Source organism: Delphinapterus leucas, chromosome 2 (genome assembly GCF_059928025.1).
Source record: "Delphinapterus leucas isolate spDelLeu-1000000601 "Yukka" chromosome 2, BTC_Dleu_Yukka2, whole genome shotgun sequence".
Classification (NCBI taxonomy): Eukaryota; Metazoa; Chordata; class Mammalia; order Artiodactyla; family Monodontidae; genus Delphinapterus; species Delphinapterus leucas.
In genome coordinates, this window is record NC_143130.1 from 98,072,380 (window position 1) to 98,093,494 (window position 21,115).

General features: G+C 40.3%; 1 protein-coding gene across 4 annotated transcripts in view; it reads right to left on the reverse strand.

Annotated features, from left to right (window-relative positions):
• The window catches only part of EIF2AK4 (eukaryotic translation initiation factor 2 alpha kinase 4), a 114,166-nt gene that overhangs the window by 18,019 nt on the left and 75,032 nt on the right, over positions 1 to 21,115 (reverse strand). For all 4 annotated transcript variants that reach the window (XR_002646592.3, XM_089907384.1, XM_022587503.3 and 1 more), the window contains 10 exons: positions 16,566 to 16,619; positions 14,060 to 14,296; positions 12,557 to 12,632; positions 12,027 to 12,148; positions 9,225 to 9,274; positions 7,906 to 8,074; positions 6,870 to 6,986; positions 5,236 to 5,301; positions 2,161 to 2,331; positions 1,595 to 1,729 (listed from right to left, as the gene is read on the reverse strand). Coding sequence is in view for 3 of the 4 variants with exons in the window: in XM_089907384.1 (XP_089763510.1) it covers positions 1,595 to 1,729; positions 2,161 to 2,331; positions 5,236 to 5,301; positions 6,870 to 6,986; positions 7,906 to 8,074; positions 9,225 to 9,274; positions 12,027 to 12,148; positions 12,557 to 12,632; positions 14,060 to 14,296; positions 16,566 to 16,619 (1,197 nt within the window). In the remaining variant the exon portion in view is untranslated. The remainder of the gene's footprint in view (positions 1 to 1,594; positions 1,730 to 2,160; positions 2,332 to 5,235; positions 5,302 to 6,869; positions 6,987 to 7,905; positions 8,075 to 9,224; positions 9,275 to 12,026; positions 12,149 to 12,556; positions 12,633 to 14,059; positions 14,297 to 16,565; positions 16,620 to 21,115) is intronic.

Consider the following 21,115-nt stretch of genomic DNA (forward strand, 5'->3'; position numbering starts at 1 on the left):
TGGATCTTCACCCCCAACCGACAGCAGCAAAATGCCACTCCCTCCCCTGCCCCGCCCCCCCGGTACAGTATCAGAGGAGGCCTCCTAAACCAGAAGATCTAGGGAAGTTCCACAATCTCATAACGTAAGACTCAAAATGTCCGGAATACAACTGAAAATCACGTATCATAACAGGAACCAGGATCTCAAAGTGAATGAGAAAATCAACAGGCACTAACAAGATGACATAGATGTTGGAATTATCTGGCAAGGATTTTAAAGCAACCGGCATAAAAATGCTACAACAAGCATTATAAATAGGCTTGAAACAAATAAAAACAATGGAAAGTCTCAGCAAAGAAGCAGAAGACAAAAAATTCACTGGATTGGCCCAATAGCATAAACGGAGATAACAGTGGAAACAGAGAAATTGAAGATAAAAATCAATCTAAACAACAGAGAAAACAGACTGTAAAGCAGAATGTCCCAGAACCACAGGAGCATAACATTTGTGTCATCAGTGTCCTAGAAGGAGAGAAAAAAGAAGGTAAAGCTGAAAACACTGTAGAAGAAATAATGCCTGAAACACTCCTCCTCTGATACTATGCTGGATAGTGGTGAAGGTTCCAGCTTCCCACTCAGCCTCCTCTGGCACCGCCCCAGCAGGGAGGGGGACCTTGTTACTGCTTGGGTATGGGTGGAAGTCGGGGATCCTGGCCTCCACTGACTCTGCTGGTGGGGGCGTGGGGGGCACTGCCCCCAGGCAGATATGAAAATCCTGGCTCCCCATTTAGCCTTCTCTGATACCTGCTGGGGCTTGGTGGGGGACCCACATTAGCAAAAGACAAACCTATAGATTCAAGAAGCTGAGAAAATCCATAACAAGACAAATCCAAAGAAAGTCATGCCAAGATACCTCATAATTAAACTTCAAACTAAAGACAGACCAAAAAAAAAAAATCCTAAAAGCATCGAGTGAGAATCACCTTTTCTATACGGGAAAAATAATTCAAATAACAGCAGATTTCTCATCAGAACCCCAAAATTTTGGGTAAATACAGCAGACTTTCTTGAGTTCCACAGAGTTTGACACTGGAAGCAAAAAGCGCAACACTGTCTGATGTGGGCCTCAAAGTATGCTGAGGAAATATTTAAGACAATTATAAATGGGGGATGGGGTAAGGGACACAGAGGGAGGTAAGGTTCTATATTCCATTTGTACTGTATCTCAGTTGTGGTGGTAGTTATGGGAATCTATACATGTGATAAAAATGGCACAGAATTAGACACATACAGTGTATGGAGGTCCACTTCCTGGGTTTGGTATTTTATTATAGTTATGCCAGCTTTTTGGAAGCAACTGGGTAAAATATATACAAGACCTCTCTGTACTATCTTTGCAACATCCTGTAAACCTATAGTTATTTAAATGAAAGTTGAAAACATTACAAATGTAGTTCACAAGACATTTCTACTCCTAGGTGAAATATGTATAGGTGTTCAATTATACCAGTGGTTCAATTTTTCTGTAGTTTTGAAAAATTTCAAAATAACGAGTCGAGGAAGAAATGAAATCAAGTCAGAACAAATCAACAAACACAGGGCAAGCCCTCACCAGCAGGTCATATCTGCCACCAGCTGCAAGGATTTCAGATATAGCCCTTTGCCTCCGTCTGATGAACGCCACAAACTGGAAGATGATTCCGCTGTGCTGTTGCACTTTGTAAACCAAGCCCAAATTGATCAAGACCTGCCAAGGGAAATGCCATACAAACGTGTCAAGGGCTCGAGATTTAGAACGTGCAATGCTGAAGACACCGTTTTCCATCATCAGCATCAGAACAATCTATTTAGTATAAACAAAATATTCAGTGAGATCTGGCACGCGGTCTGTTTCAACTACAGCCTGCCAAGTAAGAGAAGCTCTGTTCTCTTCAAGAATAACCGCTTCTCTGAGGCTGACATATTAAGGATTGCTGCACAATAGGAATTGTGATGCTTGCAAAGAAATTCTGATTTAAGCCAAAATTGTTACTAGATATCAAATGTTCCAAAATGTAGAAAGCAGCGTTCTTCTGGAAAAATAAAACTTACTAGCAATTACAAAATAAAACCCATTTCCTCCTTGTGCTATTATTAATGCTACAAATCTGTGCTGCCAGAATCAAACAGTTGCCAAACCTGTAACTTTATGCCAAGTTTCTTCAGCAGTCCCACAACCTCCTCTAGATCTTTTAAGCCATACTGCACCAACTGGGCAACACCCGTTTTCTGTTTTATTAATGAATTTATTGTTGGTGTCAGATCTTGCAGCTCTCCCTTCTGCTCAATAAATTTGTAGAGTCGACACAGCTGGAAAGCAAAGAGGCACCGTTAGCTTCCAAAATCCACGGCAAGAAAGACTCACTTTGCAGTGTGTTTCCTACACACAGGGGAGCATGGCAGAGCTTTTGCACCTCCGAAAGGGTGGATTTTGTGGTCAAGGGTAATTTTAATCTTTCCCACAATCCCGACTAAGGATTAACCTTTTCCAAAACTCTAAAGCACCTTGCAGAAGTGCTTTAGGTACCTAATCAGAGTTAATTTTTAGTCACACACACTTACAGCAAATGCTGACCCCAGCAGAGCAGACCCTGGTACTCGCAGATCCTCCATTATATATTTTTAGGCCAGTATTGCTCCTCTTTGCCTTCCTCATGCTCGTGCATTTCCATTACTACAGGCACGTCAGTGGGGGACAGGAAGGCAAAGTCTGACTCGTTCTAATACTACACTGAATTAGCCAGGAATTCCCTGTCCTCGCTTTGAATAGCTCCTATTTGTAGCCTTGAGATGCAGTTTGGATACTATCTCCTAGAGGCAGCCCCTGATTCTTCCTTCTCTCTGGCTCAGAGCTCACCCCAGATCCCAGCTCTCACCAGCTGTACTCCTCGTCTTCCCCAGGAGGGGGCAGTGGCTAATAATGACCCTGGCGCACAGCAGGTGAAAGAGGAAATAACTATGATCATAAAACCAGAAAAAAAGAATCCCAGGGGCTAAAGTGGAAACTAAGAAATGAAATTATAGCTACTTTGAGACTACAGGCAGGCAGAACCTAGTTCATCTATAAGTTGGCACGTGGAACCAAAGAGCTGAATGAAGACTTTGTTTAATAATCATAAATCACTTGTATTTTAAAAAAATCCTAAAGTGTTAAAATCTATAATTTCTTTACTGTATTAAAGATAAAAATTTTTAATTTTAAAATTACATCTTTGATTTTAAATTATTTTTTCTTCTTAATAAAAAATTGTTTCTTCTCAATAAATTTTAACATTATATCACCCCATTAATAAACTACCAGAAGCACTGGAGTTAACACCCCCAGATTTTGGTTCTCACCCTGTCATCAACTAACTCCATGTGACTTGGGATAAGTCACATATCTCTTTGGACCTTAGGTGCCTCATCTGTAAAATACGAAGACTGGGCCAGATATTTGAAACTCTCCTGCAATATTTCTCCTCCCTTTTCTAGTATCCTTAGAGTTCCCTTTTAAAATAATGAGAGTACCAAATGCCTATATTAGATACTAATTTTTCCATTTTGAACTAATCAAACACACAACTTCAAATTAATGCTTAGTATCAAATGACTAGTGGGTAGAGATTTAGCAAAAAGCAAAGAAGCTGACATTTTAGCAACCAATGCAGCTATCATGACCAAGTGTGAAATATTTTGAAATGTGACATTAGTTCGAAGAACCTTTTGGGCTTGAACCTCTGGTTGGGCAAGGAGTCACTGAACTGGGCAGTTTCTTGGGCAGATCCTTTGTGTCATTTATACACAGGACTATTTCTGCACAGGCTATGTGCTGTGTACACATCTAGGGTATTATGTAAATACTGTTCTTCATATTAGAAAACTATGCCTTTGGGTCACTTTGTAATTGTTAAGATCTCCTCTAATATTTAACATTTAAAATGTAATCTGGTTTAATTTCTAGAGCTCCTAGTGGTATGTATCTGGTTTACTTTCCCAACCTGCAAACTATCTGAGTGATTTCTTTAAACCACGGTGCCTGTGAAAGTTGTTTTAAAGAGCTGAGGGTAGAAACATGCTGTATGGGTCCCCTCATGGCTTTTAAAGGCCAATATGAATGAAGAAGTTGAAAGCAGTCTGTGGACTCTTCAAGTGACTCCTCTTTATATCCCTAACACTGTGCCTGACACACTGTAGGTGTCCCAAAATCTGAATGGCTCTGCCTGGCCTGCGTACGATCATGTATATATATATATTTTTTTAAGTCTCTATTGAATTTGTTACAATATTGCTTCTGTTTTATGTTTTTGGTTTTTTGGCCACAAGCCATGTGGGACCCTAGCTCCCCGACCAGGGATCGAACCAGCACCCACCCCCCCGCCCCTGCATTGGAAGGCGAAGTCCTAACCACTGGACCACCAGGGGAGTCCCCGTACGATCATATTTTAATCTATTCCATAAGTGAATTTTGCTCATCACCACAGGATTATGTAATTGAGTGTCAGACCAAGGTCTAGAAGGGTTCTGGGAAAGCAAAAAAAAAAAAAGAAAAAAAAAGAAAAATCTTCTCTTATATAAATATTCAGGAAAATGTAAGAAATCCCTGTTGTCTTTTGCTTTTCAGGGACTGAGTTAAGTGTGGGTGACTGTGTCAAACATCTGGGCCCAACCTGATGCCTACAGAGAGAAATGACAAACCTGTTTACCCCATGAGATTTTCCTCATTGCCAATGCAAGCAAATGAACGATTTTGGGAGTAGGAAATGCCCAGAAAAGCAAGAGCTTTAATGCAGCTCTGAGGTGTTAGAAGACCAGGGGGCAGGGGGGGAAGCATGGGAGGTGGACAACCAAATGACTTTGCAGAGCTCTGTGCCTCAAACTAGTCCTGAAGCATCTGTTTCAGAAGAGGCCAAGCAGTATGAGGTCTCCTCAGCAGGAGGCTCCACCAAGCACAGCCTTTACGAGGGGTGTGAGAAAGAAGGATCTGGTGATCAGGGAGAAACAGGGTGATTACAGCACATTAAGGGGCAGCATGGAGAGGCATTCTTTGATCACGACACTGGCTTCTCTTCCCCTAATCCCAGACGTTGCCATGGCACCTATCAACACTCAAGGGGAAAATTATCTGAGGCAGCTGGGGGCACTGCTGCCTTACTGCAGCGAGAATTTGGTGGCATTTTCTGGTACCACAAAATTACAGAGAGAGCTGTAATCACATTGTTAAAATGTACTTACACTATTCGATGACAAAGACAGATTACAAAATTTAGCTTCCACTTCTCTCCTCGTCAGCTTTTCGGTCTAATGGGGCAGAAAAAGGTAACAATGAGAGTCACCAAATTTGGCCCTGAACAAGATACAATTTCCAGGCTAATTCTGACAGGTGTACCCTTCATTTTGGACAAACGGCTCCTCATCATGAAAGATGGATTAACTCTGATTAAAAAACATTTTTTCCCTCCACAATTCACATAAACTATAACTACCATTGTTTTAAAATGTGAATACCCCTGACATAAAAGAATTAATAAGGGGAGAGCTGCACTTGCTGAATGGTGAGGTGACTCAGAGGTGGACAGGCTTAACCAGGGTGCTTATGTTGGGCTGGGAGGGAGTCAACTGATCCACGTCCCCTAATGAAAGCCATGTGTGGACAGGCTCTGAGTGCCATCCCACGCTGCCAGGCAGGCTGTAGGATATGAACAAGAGTGATGGGAAGCCCTCTGCACCATCCCCAGGGGTTTCCGCCAGCATCTCTCTGACACTATGTTGTATCTGTCCCTGCCAAACAGCAGCAGCACTTTGGGAGGAGAAAAGAAGCACAAAGAAGCAAACAGTAAAGTTAGGGCCCTTGATGTGTCCTTGGCAGACAAAAGAAAAGCGAGTTGAGCTTTTTAGTGTACAGAAAACAGTAAGCCGTTATGGACTTCCCCTGCTCGTCCTTCCTTAAGCATAGGCTGTCTGGCACTGTTAGCTATTGAATCTCCTGGATGTTCTTATTTTAGAATAAATAGGATAATAATAAATAATATTTGACATGAAAAGTAATTAGAAAAGATAAGAAGGATTCAATTCCATCCCGGCGCCGTAATATATAATACTATTTAAGCTTTTCACCGTTTCCCCTCCAGGCTTTGCACACATACTAGAGAGTAACGAACACTGTGATGTGGCTAAATGAGGAAGAGTAACAGGAGGTGATGCTGCCCTAGTCCCATAGGAAGGAGGTGATAAATGAGGCCCCGAGAGAGGTCTAAACCAGTCTCCTCCAGTTCAACCAATCCAAGTCTATAAATGACTTTACTGATAAGCTCACACAGGTTGGAAGAAATGAGGGCAGGGCATAAGTCTTTTACTCTCAAAACTAACACTTCCCTTTCTTGGTCTCTCTAAAGGACAGTAACAGTGCTTTTGAGATTAGAGCGAGTTAATCCATGTAAAGGGCTTAGAACAATGCTTGGCACTTAAATACTGAGCATGGCATATGTTCAATAATGGTTAACTCTTTTTAAAAATTATTACTGGCAAGTGTCGGGACCAACTACTCAGTGATTTTTTTTGCCTCAAGAAGTAGGTTAGTGAAGAACTCTATTATATTTTAAATTAAGTAAGATAATTCAATCTTCAGAAGTTACCCTTAAAAAAACACCCTGGAGGTCACTAGTAGCACAAGGCTTAGTACAGAATAAAAGCTCAACCAACACTTGTTAATTGTTGACAGAATCAAAGCCAATCGGTTCTTTTACCTTAGAGCAATAAGGGAAGGAGATAAAATTTCCAATTCAGTTTCATGGTTACATCACTAAGAAAATACCCATGAACTATTATTATTATCCTTCAATATCAACTCAAAGTAATTAAATGCTTACCACAGCATCATACAGAATAACATAGACTTGATTGAGTTTATCTTCTGGGATCCCACAGTGTAAGAGTATTGCTTTCAGTAACATGGTATGGTTCAAGTAAATACTGTAGTTTCTTTCCTAGGATAGAGAAATTATTATTATCTTCATTATAAAAGCAATACACGCACATGACCAAATCTAGAATCTTATCACCAATTTACCAACCTGACACAACGGAAGGACTGAATTTTAGCATATTGCCTTCTAGTTTACTTTTTCATATACATTCTTCTTGCACTATTGTGGTCAGAGTATAATATAATTTAATACTTTATTATACGCATCAGAAATACTTTGGTCTCCAGCTATGTTTAAAAGCCTGAGCGAGCCGACACAGATTTCAAAGAGAGGACCTGGTTCAATAGTGACTGACCTATAAGCTCAGCTGGTGGAATATAAGCACACAAGTCAATCAATGAGCATCTGCAGGGTAGCGAGCCGTGTGCTGAGCCAGATGCAGTGGGAGAAAGGGCCCCAACCACAGCTGGATAGAGAGGTCCTTCTGGACAGGGGCACACCGTGACTGACGGGTGTTTACTGTGGCGGGGTGAACAGGGCGTGTGTGGGGGATGGAGAGGAAAGGCGGAGGAGAGCCACCACTGTGCTCACAGCAGCCTCCACTGGCTGGGTAGTCCACAGAGACTATGCAAAGTGAATGGTTGTTAAGAGCCTGGGTGTAGGAGGGAGCTGAGGGCTCTCAACATGCTCAAAGCATCCTAGGAATCTTAGCCTAATTCCTCAAATTTTGGAAGAATGGACGGAGAAACAACACCCTCCCCCCAACCAAAGAGACAAAAACAAAACCCGTTCTGGTCAAGGCAGAGGTAAGAGCTTGAGACAAGTCTCAAAAGCTACATCAGACTTTCCCGGGGACTTGAGTAACAATGTGATTCACCGCCAGCACCATCTGAGGAGCAGTTCGTGGCTTTCCCAAGGCACTCGGCAGAGGACTCTATCTAGCGGGATAACCTTGGGATGTTAGGATATGGGAAGGAACCTGAAGTGCTGGAAACTCCTGGATGATTTCATAGATGGTGTAGATGATTTCAGCGGTGGGCAGAGAGCTGTTGGTGGTAGAGGTGACGATATCAAACGCACATTCCAGAAGTTCTTTGGGATGAAATCGGTCTAATTTGCGAGGTCTGAACACGCGTTCTATGCAGTACCTGGAAAGAGAAACCCGCATTTCTAAGGTCATTGCTTACTGCAGGGGTCCCCAGCCGGGTGGCACAGCAGGAGGTGAGCGGCGGGCGAGTGAGCGAAGCTTCATCTGCCGCTCCCCGTTGCTCACATTACCGCCTGAACCATCCCCCCCATCACCCACCCCCCCGTCCATGGGAAAACTGTCTTCTATGAGACCGGTTCCTGGTGCCAAAAAGCTTGGGGACTGCTGGCTTACTGGAATTAAATTTGTGTAAGAGATTGTTGAATAAGATAAAATAAACAAATGTGAAAAAATTAATCAGTAGTATGATTAAGAAAACATAAAGATAGATGTGCCCAGAATAGTCCTGCCTTGTGATCTAGGTTCCAATTCCCAGTGTTGCCACTATTAAACTACAGGGCTTAATTTTTTTTTTTTAAATGTCTGGAACAGAGATGAAATTACAAACAAAAATAATTTTATCTTAAGTGTTTGCTTTCTACACAGTGATCCCCACACCTTAGGACTATGAATATTAATTGTTCACTTGGAACTGAGAATAAAAGGATGTAAAGAGCTTTGATTTTGTTTAGGAAAGGAGCTGCAAGGTCGGCTGCCTCGCTGACAGGAATATTGCTCCAATTTATGAAGCTCTTGGTGTTTGACTCCTGTGGTATCTGAATGTACACCAAACCTTTCCCCAGCAGTAAGTGCCTGGAGGTCCTTGGCGTTCAGCATTCCTGCTGGGTTTACTCCACTTCTCCAGAAGCAGCTTTTATGCAGTTACCTTTGTAGGCAGTTTTCACACAGAGACCACTGGCCACTTGTCCCTTCAATTAAATTTTAAAAGGGGCCATCTGTGATCAAGAACAGCCAGATGCTTTTCCAAGCAACTGGTTGTGAAAATAATTAGTCAGGTGACTTGGGGACATTTAGAAGGCACAGAATAGACTGTGGGAGCTTCAGGTACCTACCCAACTGCTACATTCCTTCAAAGGGGAGGCTGCCAGTCCTGATCATAGAAAGGGGTACTGGGACTGGGCTTTTTGACCATTTTCCAAGCTCAGGACTTTAAACTCCAAATTCTTTACTGTGTAAGGATCACAGAAGATGAAACATTCTTCCTTGGTTTCTTTCCCACATCCACCAAATGAACCCCCATTGTTTCTTACCGTTTTAAATTCAAGATATTATTTCTTGCCACGTATCTTGCAAAAGGAACCTGAAAAATAAAGTTTCAAAGGTCAATATCAAGATGTGCCAACCACCTTTTTTTTTTTTTTTTTGCGGTACGTGGGCCTCTCACTGTTGTGGCCTCTCCCGTTGCGGAGCACAGGCTCTGGACGTGCAGGCTCTGTGGCCATGGCTCATGGGCCTAGCTGCTCCGCGGCATGTGGGATCTTCACGGACCAGGGCACGAACCCCTGTCCCCTGCATCGGCAGGCGGACTCTCAACCACTGTACCACCAGGGAAGCCCCTACCTTTTGTTTTTTTAATAACAGCTTTGAGCTGTAACTCACCACAGAGTTCTCCCTTCTAAAGTTTACAATTCACTGGTGTGTAGAATATTCACAAAGTTGTGCACTGCTTGCCATTCACACCCCTTGGGATGTTCCTGAGTTGGTCAGTCAGCAGCCGACCGCACTGCTGGATGTACCTCCAACCTTATTCACTGTGCATTTCTTAGGTTTTTGAATTTGAGAAGAAATCACTATTAAACACACTCTGCTAAATTTTTTATTAGGCCAAATTAAAGTCTGTGCAAGTTATTTGATTATCTGTGAATTTTTTTAAGTGTCACTTATAATAATGCAATCAACATGGGTATTACCTCTTTTTTTTTTTTTAAATAAATTTATTTATTTTTGTCTGAGTCGAGTCTTTGTTGCTGCGCATGGGCTTTCTCTAGTTGCGGTGAGCAGGGGCTACTCTTCGTTGCAGTGCACAGGCTTCTCATTGCGGTGGCTTCTCTAGTTGCGGGCTTCAGTAGTTGTGGCACGCGGGCTTAGTTGCTCCGAGGCATGTGGGATCTTCCTGGACTAGGGCTTGAACCTGTGTCCCCTGCATTGGCAGGCAGATTCTTAACCACTGCGCCACCAGGGAAGCCCGGGTATTACCTCTTATGGTGAATTTCCTGACTTTCCTGTAGATCTTACAGAAGAAATTCTTAATAACCACTCACTGATAATCACCACAACTTATAAAACCATTATCAGATTGCCTCAAGAGATCTGACACAGTATCATTAATCAATGGGTCAAATTCTCAAAGGGCAATTACTTTTTATTTTGGGGGACTGAATATATCAGCTCACAGAAAGAGAGCTGATGTTTAAAAATCTGCGTTTTAGTGTCCTAATGTCTAGAGAAAAAGAAGCCAGTTTTAAGTATAGCTATGTAAAGGTTTACCCTTCTATCCTTTCTTCAACAGAGCCCAAGTGTCTGATATGCTACCTACTTACCTCTCACTCAAAATAATCCCAAATCACTTGACTTACTATAAAAGAAAAACTAAATCTGAGGGTATGGAAGGAATTTCTTCTTAAACCATAAAACAAAAAACATAGATATGCAAAAAAGACAATGCCCTGATTCCAGACCTCCCTCCAGAGAAATACAGTCAAAAGTTCGAGTCTTTGACACTTCACTCTGGTGATACAAACAAACTGGTATGTGACGTTGTTCACACGCATGTGGGAACATGTATTCACCTCACACATACTGGGTACATGCAAACACACAGTGCACCTTATGCACACGCTCAATTGTGCTTTTTTAAACTTTTTTCTTTCTCTATATAATAAAAATGGAATCATATTAGAGTTCCTTTGAAACATACTTCTTTTCAGCTAACAATATACCATGGACGTTTCTACAGATCAAATATAGATATGGATCTATCTAAATATATATGTATTTTGATCTCTTACCTCCTTAATATTCCATAATAAATTATTCAACCATTTTCCTATTGATGAACATGCAGTTTTTAGTTTTTGACCACTATGATAAACTGTCAATGGACATCCTTTTAATGTTAGTATACCGATGTGTTATTTCTTTAAGTAAATCTCTCAAAGTGGGATTGCTAGCTTAAAGGGTATAGTATGTGCATTTATTTTATTAAATACTTTCAGATTATTTTTCTAAAGGTTTAGCAACTTACATTCCCATCAGCAACATATGAAAGTACCCATTTTCCTAAACCCTTGTCATCTGTGGACAATTAAATATTTTTAACAGTCTGATGGGTGAAGTTCAGATACCTTTGCTTTGCATTTCCTTATTAGTGAGGCTGACCATCCTTTAGAAGTTTATCAGCCCTGTGCATTTTCTCTTCGGAGAACTGCCTGGTTATAGCCTTTGCTCATCTCTCTACCTGTAAGTGCTTTCTGTACATTAGGGGTATTAACCTCCTGTCTGTTACATGCATGTACAGTACAGATGGGCTTGTTAGCAGCCAACACCATGTGAGTGATCAACTAGTAAGAGTATGGCTGTCAAAAGGGAACCCTGGGGATAAGAAAGTAAGCATGAGCAAAATTCACACATAATTGACAGAGATGCTTGCTGTTACAAGAATTTAATTGTTCTAGACATTAACATGTTAGAAAGTTACTGAAGACCTAGCCAATAAATAAAGAAAAAAACTCCATTTATGTGTCTAAGTTGGCCAGGTTAGCCTGCTGTGGTCACCTGGCGAAGCTCAACACTGACATGCAGACCTGGCACCTGCAATACAGGGCTCAGGTTTCTAGGGTCATAAGCACTAAGGTGGATGTACACAGGGTCAAATGTTTACCAAATTCCCATAATGCTCTCACCCTGATAACTCCTTTAAGATTATGTTTCCTAAAGGTGACGTTAAGAATATAAGCCTAGGGGGGATGGTGGGGGGTCATCCTTTAATACAGGTGCCACCCCTGGGACCAGGCATGGCACACGCACTGTCAACAGAGTGTTCCCAGCCTCACCCGCAGGTCGAAAGGAAGCATCACCAGCATCCCGCTGTGGTCCATGAATAAGGCAGCTTCATTGTGCTCGTATATTTGCCTATTTCGGGGAAGCAGCAGTGGGGTACACAATTGGACAGCTCCTACACCAAACGAGAAAAAATAACTAATCATCAGGTTCTCATTCTTTCCACATGCAACTTAAAATGAACACAGACCTGACAGCTGAGTAACCTGCTACTGGGACTGCTGAAAGCAGTTTATCTTCAATTCTCTAAATGGAAAGCTCACCTAAGGTTAAGTTTGTTAATTCAGTCCTATTTCTGACTCCACAAACCAACTGTATTTTAGCAGCAAGGTTGTAATATTCAAATTTATTTCTCCTCAGCAAGCTGAATTACAAAATTAAGCTTAAATTTCACAGGTGTCAACAACTTAGAACTGAATTTAAAAAGTAAAATATGGTTGCACCCAAATCCATTCATAGTACTTTCTGATGAGGAAACAAAACATCTTTTGAGAAGGCACATAATTTTTTAAAAAGGACATACCATGTCTTTTGAAGATGCGGATAATGGTTTCACCCACGTGTTGCTGTATCTTGGCTGTACGGATGGAGAAGCTGCCCTAAGATATGACCAATTAAAATGTCATCAAAGCCTCATCAAAGGGATCCCCTACCATACTTTTCTGTGGCTTGCAGTAGGCGTTACATTGCTTATTCCCAAGATCAAAAAGAGGTCTCAGCAAGTCATTCCCCTTTTGAACATATTCAGGAGAGAAGAAATCACATGTCTTGCAACATGTCCTGCTTTAGGAAGGCTGCCTAGGTTTAAAGTCCAAGCTCTTACGTTGATGTATGCCTTTCAGAGAGAGCCAGTCATATAATACTACACAATTCTCCCCGAGGACTTTCAGGGATACTGTAGCAGTCAAACACCTAACAGTGTCAAACCCCCTCCCATATTCTAAGGTAATTCATAATGGGCCTCTTGAAAGCTTCAAGGCCTTTGTGTATTTTGTAAATAACTGTCTTTTGCATTTGTTTCGTATTATAAAAGTAGTCCTATTTCACTATAGAAAATTTAGAAATAATAGATAAACAAAAACCCCCAAAATTAAAAAGTCAGCCATAATCCTGCAAATGTCTAACATTGCCAGCAAAGAAAAACTGGCCCCTGAAATCTGTACTGATTTTCCACAAACCTTACCACTGCTTTCTCTACTACTCTTTTAAATTCTATTTCAAGCATACAGAGACATAGAATATAAAATATATGTTATTCACTCACCCAACTTTATCAAATTTTAACATTTTGCTATACTGTTTCAGACCGTTTTTGTTTTTAAACAAGAAAATGTTGAAGGCATTTGAATGTTATGTTGAACATAGATGTTGAATGTTAAACCTGCCTATGCTTCAGAAACCACCTGGGAGCTCTGAGATTCTTGAAGCGCCTCCCACTTAGATTCCAAGTCACTGGATCGGATGTAGGGCCTGAGCCTCTGTATTGTCAAAGGGCCTCACAGGTGACTTTGACGTGCAGCCAGCATTGGGAGCTACTGGCTACCGGATCTGGATCTGAGCTGGCTGGGTATTTTTGGCACTGGGCGGCTGGGCCAGGGCTCAGTCTCTAAAAGCACCGCTTCTTAACCTCTTTAGTAGGCGGTGGGTCAGGAACTCCTTCAAGTTAAGTGATTAAAAAAAGTGTGGCTCTTCCTGGAATAATGCATATGCACACATTTTGCATATACAGACCTCAGGTTAAGAGCTTATGTTGGAGAAGGACCTACTGTAGAGCACAGGGAACTATATTCAATATCTTATAATAACCTATAATGGAAAAGAATCTGAAAAAAAGAATCATAAATATCCATATGAATCACTTTGCAGTACACCTGAAACTCACACAACTTTGTACATCAACTGCAGTTCAATTAGAAAAAAAAAGAACTTATGCTGGAGGCCTTAAAGGACTGCATGAAAATCGAGGAAGTGACTCCACCCTTTTGTGGACCAGGTGAAGCTCTTTCGAGGCGCGGCTCAGGCCCACCTTCAGTATGTCGCTGTCGTAGGTGTAATCGACGGCGGGGGAGATGCGCTGGGAGAAGGTCTGGGCCATCACGGTGCGGTAGGCCTTCCCGCCCACGTTGGCCAGGGTGCGGTGCAGCACCTCGTGCAGCTCCGACTCCTCCATCTGGGGCGGAGGCAGCAGTTCGCTCCTGAGCAGCTCTGTGGCTGTGGGCCGCTCTGCCGGATCGTGGTTCAACAGCCAGGAGATGACAGATTTCTACAACGAAACCCAGGCACCCCGGGGAAGGGTGCAGTGGAGGGTGCTCAGGGATTCTCCTGACAAGCGGTGGTTGGTTCAGGTCCAAAAGAGACACACTTCCTCCACTTAGTTGGTGCATGTTAACTGGTATTTCTGAAATCTCTGAATTTGTCATTCTCCCCACCCCCCCACCCCCACCTCCCGTAGTTCATTATGGTCACAGAATTGTGCAACAATGTAATATGAGTCTTTCTTAAAAGAGGCCCTTCTTATACTTCCCTGCCATAAAGGACCAAAAAACCCTCAACTCAACAACTACATAGAAGCAGAAGTTAGACCTTCTAAACACTGTATCTAAACTACTGTATCAAAAAAGATACAAGAACATAAAGTAAGTATGTTTAGGTGCTTAATTTTAGTATAAACTATAACGTGTAGGAGCTTCTAGAACCCCTAAAGCAGTATAAAACAACTTTTCATTTTTCATTCTCCATTTATGTTATCTGTATTGATACCATTCCCTTGAATTCTCTTATGTTACTGGTTTATTATACCTTCACAGCTATTACCCGATTAAGCAGGGAACTATTTGAAGGCAATATAAACCTTTGAAAGGCTCCATAATGCTTCTGTCATTCTTTTGTTTACAATGAAGATTTATAAGGAGTTAGAGGAATACCTGAGATCAGAAAATCTCAATTTTTAGATGAACCTCATTAAGCATTTTCTAATCACGTATCTTTAAAATACCCTCCCCCAAATCCCTACCCCTGGTTTTAGGCTAAAATAAAAACACAGGTAATTATTTTTCACATAAAGAAGGGAACTGACATGATATAACTTTATGAACATTTATGTTAAATTAAACTGGTAAAAATAGTATCCAATTCAGCAAAACAGACTGCATGTAATACTGCTTAATTTCTGTGTGTGGCAGCAACTGTGTTATACTCAGTCTACAAGCATTCTCTATGCCGCCTCCTTTCAGATAAAAAGCAACAATGTGACGTGGGAGGTGGCCGCGGCACTGGCTGTGGTGCTAAGTTTATACAGCCCAAATGCAAATGCTCAAGGGTGCCCAGTAAGTCCCTGTGACAGGAGGGCAATCACTGCCGTGACAAATGGTGGGTATAGTTGCACTTGTGTCTGTGGTTTAAGTTCCTACACCACCACAGCTGCCAACATGAGGAAATAATGAATAAGACTGACCTTGTTACAGGGAAAGGCTGGGATATGAATATTTTCTTATGACACCCCAAAACATAGGGAACAACTCAGTTCGAATCAGTGGTAACAGCTAACAAAAGAAGTAGAAACACAACGTATTTTCTAATGGTTCTTTACTAATTCAATAGTTGAGGCAGAATGGGTCCCTCGAGCCATAAACAAATGTCACATTAAACGCTACTGAGTTATAGGATGTTAGTGTTAATATAAATAAAGGGTACTTAATACCTTTATTTTACAGGGGAGGAAAATTCAAGTCTAGAAGAGTTAAGTGACTTGTCCATCCAGATACATAACCAATAATCAAGAAACAGCAAATTAATGCAATATTCTAGCTAGGTTTCTGTTCTCAACATTAATAATTTAAATAAGGGATTTTGCCTTGATTATAATTGTTAAGAAGTCAGTTTAAGGAATAAACTTCTACATGACAAGAGTGTTAACCATGGAAGCCTTCACTAAGACAAAAAGCCAGCATTAAGAAGAAAGGTACACCAGAAGCACTATAATAAATCACTAATGATTCTTTCATATTAGCCAGATGCCAACATTTACTATGACATGAGTTACACACACACACACACACACACATTTGTAGTATGGAAGAGAAATTATTTTGTTTTAAATTACTGTAACATCTGGCTGTCTAGTCTTCCCCTTTACAATTTGAGCTACTTTACCATAAGACAGAACAAAACTGTAGTTTTAAGATATATTCTTCTTTTCTTAAAGTTCCAAGCTTTATCTAAAACAATGAGCTGTAAGAGCATTCTCTTTTTTTCAATAGCTAAGCCAAGGGTTCAAACAGTACTTCAAAAGCATGATGAATCACAAAAAAGAGCCCTGTAGTTTGTTAATTTTCTCTGTCAGCCCTTGGCATTTTTATGGTGTATTTCAAGTCTGAATACATTTTAAGTACTCCATCTTTTGATATTTTTTCCCCACGTTGTTCCCATGACACAAGAGAATGAGTGGCAGAAGATTACTAATGGAAGAAGAAGAAAAATAGTAATTAAAACCCAAGAGTGAGAGCACAGTAATTAAAGCATCAGAAAATTACCTGCTTTGTGTGCTCTCCATCATCGAAGTCTTCTGGAAACTTAGGCGAAGTAGGCTAAAAAATATATTACATTCAAATCAGCAAGTGCTTGGCAGACCGCCACAGTGAAATCATTTTATTCACCAGAGGTAAGAAAATCAAATACAGAAATGAAAATTTGCTAACAAGGGAAGATGGATGTGAAACTCATCGTGAAACCCAACGCACACCCTTCCAAGGACATTCGTATAATCTTAATACTTACTTCACCCAAATGACAGCCTAGGTGACAGAAAGCACCTCATTTGAGGACAAACTTTAAAATCTAATGGCTTCAGGGAAAGACAAAGTAGCTTTATTAAACAAACGTTAAAAAAGGGTAGAAATACCAAACCATCAGTACCGAGTAAGAGAAAAACAACACAAAAACCTCTAGCCCCAAATTTCTCACCTTTCTGGTAAATAAGACCTCAGTCATAACGTTAACTTGGCAGTTGAGATATTCTTGAAATGAGGGAACAAACATGAATTTTAGACTAAGGAAAGGCACTTCACCAAGGACACAGTCCACGAAGAGCATTCCAAGTCAAGGCAAGGACACAGTAATCACTTCGTTTCCTCTGATACATTATGAACACAGCTGCCCGCTGATACATTATGAACACAGCTGCCCGCTGATACATTATGAACACAGCTGCCCACGCTGTTCTGGCAGTTAGACCATGAAACTCTTTTCCAAGATATCTAGTGGAGTATTCTTAGTTACGCTGTATGTGATTTACCCTAACAGACATGCCTGCTTGGCTCTGCTCAGAAAGGAAGAGGAAGACTCTCCATAACTCTTGCTCATGAATATGTGAATCTAAATCACCCTCACTCAAACCTTATTCTCCACTGTCATCTTAATGCCATTTCCAATAGGCATCCTGGCCCGCGCACACTAACATAAGTCCCTTTTAGTTTGTACAATGACAGTTTAGTTTGGGACAACTGATCCTTTGGGCAAGGATCAATCCCAAGAACACACATGGAGATCTCACTGGGAAAAAAATTCAAGTACCTGACATTTTCCCCAGACTCAGTTTACCTTCTGGTCATGGTGGTATTCTTCAGGCATTACTACACCAGGTCCATTCAGTTGGAACCTTTAATTTCTAGAGCTAAATATCCATTATCCTTATAACCAATTCCAACTGCTATAACTATATTGATATTACGCAAAATTTTTGGATTCCCCTTTTGCTTTAAAATCAAGAATAGAGATAGCCTCATCCACCAGAGGGCAGACAGCAGAAGCAAGAACTACAATCCTGCAGCCTGTGGAACAAAAACCACATTCACAGAAAGATAGACAAGGTGAAAAGGCAGAGGGCTATGTACCAGATGAAGGAACAAGATAAAACCCAAGAAAAACAACTAACTGAAGTGGAGATAGGCAACCTTCCAGAAAAAGAATTCAGAATAATGATATGGAAGATGATCCAGGACCTTGGAAAAAGAATGGAGGCAAAGACTGAGAAGATGCAAGAAATGTTTAACAAAGACCTAGAAGAATTAAAGAACAAACAGAGATGAACAATACAATAACTGAAATGAAAACTACACTAGAAGGAATCAATAGCAGAATAACTGAGGCAGAAAAACGGATAAGTGACCTGGAAGACAGAATGGTGGAATTCACTGCTGCGGAACAGACTAAAGAAAAAAGAATGAAAAGAAATGAAGACAGCCTAAGAGACCTCTGGGACAACATTAAATGCAACAATATTCGCATTATAGGGGTCCCAGAAGGAGTAGAGAGAGAGACAGGACCCGAGAAAATATTTGAAGACATTATAGTCGAAAACTTTCCTAACATGGGAAAGGAAATAGCCACCCAAGTCCAGGAAGCGCAGCAAGTCCCATACAGGATAAATCCAAGGAGAAACACGCCGAGACACATAGTAATCAAACTGGCAAAAATTAAAGGCAAAGAAAAATTATTGAAAGCAGCAAGGGAAAAACGACAAATAACATACAAGGGAACTCCCATAAGGTTAACAGCTGATTTCTCAGCAGAAACTCAACAAGCCAGAAGAGAGTGGCATGATATACTTAAAGTGATGAAAGGGAAGAACCTACAACCAAGATTACTCTACCTGGCAAGGATCTCATTCAGATTTGATGGAGAAATCAAAAGCTTTACAGACAAGCAAAAGCTAAGAGAATTCAGCACCACCAAACCAGTTCTACAACAAATGCTAAAGGAACTTCTCTAAGTGGGAAACACAAGAGAAGAAACGGATCTAAAAAAACAAACCCAAAACAATTAAGAAAATGGTCATAGGAACATACATATCAATAATTACCTTAAATGTGAATGGATTAAATGCTCCAACCAAAAGACACATGCTTGCTGAATGGATACAAAAACACGACCCATAGATATGCTGTCTACAAGAGACCCATTTCAAACCTAGGGACACATACAGACTGCAAGTGAGGGGATGGAAAAAGATATTCCATGCAAATGGAAATCGAAAGAAAGTTGGAGTAGCAATACTCATATCAGATAAAACAGACTTTAAAATAAAGAATGTTACAAGAGACAAGGACACTACATAATGATCAAGAGATCAATCCAAAAAGAAGATATGACAATTATAAATATATATGCACCCAACACAGGAGCACCTCAATACATAAGGCAACTGCTAACAGCTATAAAAGAAGAAATCAACAGTAACAAAATAATAGTGGAGGACTTTAACACCTCACTTACACCAATGGACAGATCATCCAAAATGAAAATAAATAAGGAAACACAAGCTTTAAATGACACAACAGACCAGATAGATTTAATTGATATTTATAGGACATTCCATCCAAAAACAGCAGATTACACTTTCTTCTCAAGTGCGCACGGAACATTCTCCAGGATAGATCATACCTTGGGTCACAAATCAAGCCTCAGTAAATTTAAGAAAACTGAAATCATATCAAGCATCTTTTCTGACCACAGCACTATGAGATTAGAAATCAATTACACGGAAAAAAACGTAAAAAACACAAACACATGGAGGCTAAACAATACATTACTAAATAACCAAGAGATCACTGAAGAAATCAAAGAGGAAATCAAAAAATACCTAGAGACAAATGACAATGAAAACATGACAATCCAAAACCTATGGGATGCAGCAAAAGCAGTTCTAAGAGGGAAGTTTATAGCTATACAAGTCTACCTCAAGAAACAAGAAAAATCTCAAATAAACAATCTAACCTTACACCTAAAGGAACTAGACAAAGAAGAACAAACAAAACCCAAAGTTAGCAGAAGTAAAGAAATCATAAAGATCAGGGCAGAAATAAATGAAATAGAAACAAAGAAAACAATAGCAAAGATCAATAAAACTAAAAGCTGGTTCTTTGAGAAGATAAACAGAATTGATAAACCATTAGCCAGACTCATCAAGAAAAAAAGGGAGAGGACTCAAATCAATAAAATTAGAAATGAAAAAGGAGAAGTTACAACAGACACCACAGAGATATAAAGCATCCTAAGAGACTACTACAAGCAACTCTATGCCAATAAAATGGACAACCTGGAAGAAATGGACAAATTCTTAGAAAGGTATAACCTTCCAAGACTAAACCAGGAAGAAATAGAAAATATGAACAGACCAATCACAAGTAATGAAATTGAAACCCTGATTAAAAATCTTCTAACAAATAAAGTCCAGGACCAGATGGCTTCACAGGCAAATTCTATCAAACATTTAGAGAAGAGCTTACACCTATCCTTCTCAAACTCTTCCAACAACTGCAGAGGAAGGAACACTCCCAAACTCATTCTATGAGGCCACCAGCACCCTGATACCAAAACAAGACAAAGATACTACAAAAAAAGAAAATTACAGACCAATATCACTGATGAATATAGATGCAAAAATCCTCAACACAATACTAGCAAACAGAATCCAACAACACATTAAAAGGATCATACACCATGATCAAGTGGGATTTATCCCAGGGCTGCAAGGATTCTTCAATATACACGAATCAATCAATGTGATACACCATATTAACATATTGAAGAAGAAAAACCATATGATCATCTCAATAGATGCAGGAAAAGCTTTTGACAAAATTAACACCTATTTACGATAAAAACTCTCCAGAAAGTGGGCATAGAGGGAACCTACCTCAACATAATAAAGGCCATATATGACAAACCCACAGCAAACATCATTCTCAACGGTGAAAAACTGAAAGCATTTCCTCTAAGATCAGGAACAAGAGAAGGATGTCCACTCTCACCACTATTATTCAACATAGTTTTGGAAGTCCTAGACATGGCAATCAGAGAAGAAAAATGAATAAAAGGAATACAAATTGGAAAAGAAGAAGTAAAACTGTCACTGTTTGCAGATGACATGATACTATACATAGAGAATCCTAAAAATGCCACCAGAAAACTACTAGAGCTAATCAATGAATTTGGTAAAGTTGCAGGATACAAAATTAATGCACAGAAATCTCTTGCATTCCTATACACTAATGATGAAAAATCTGAAAGAGAAATTAAGGGA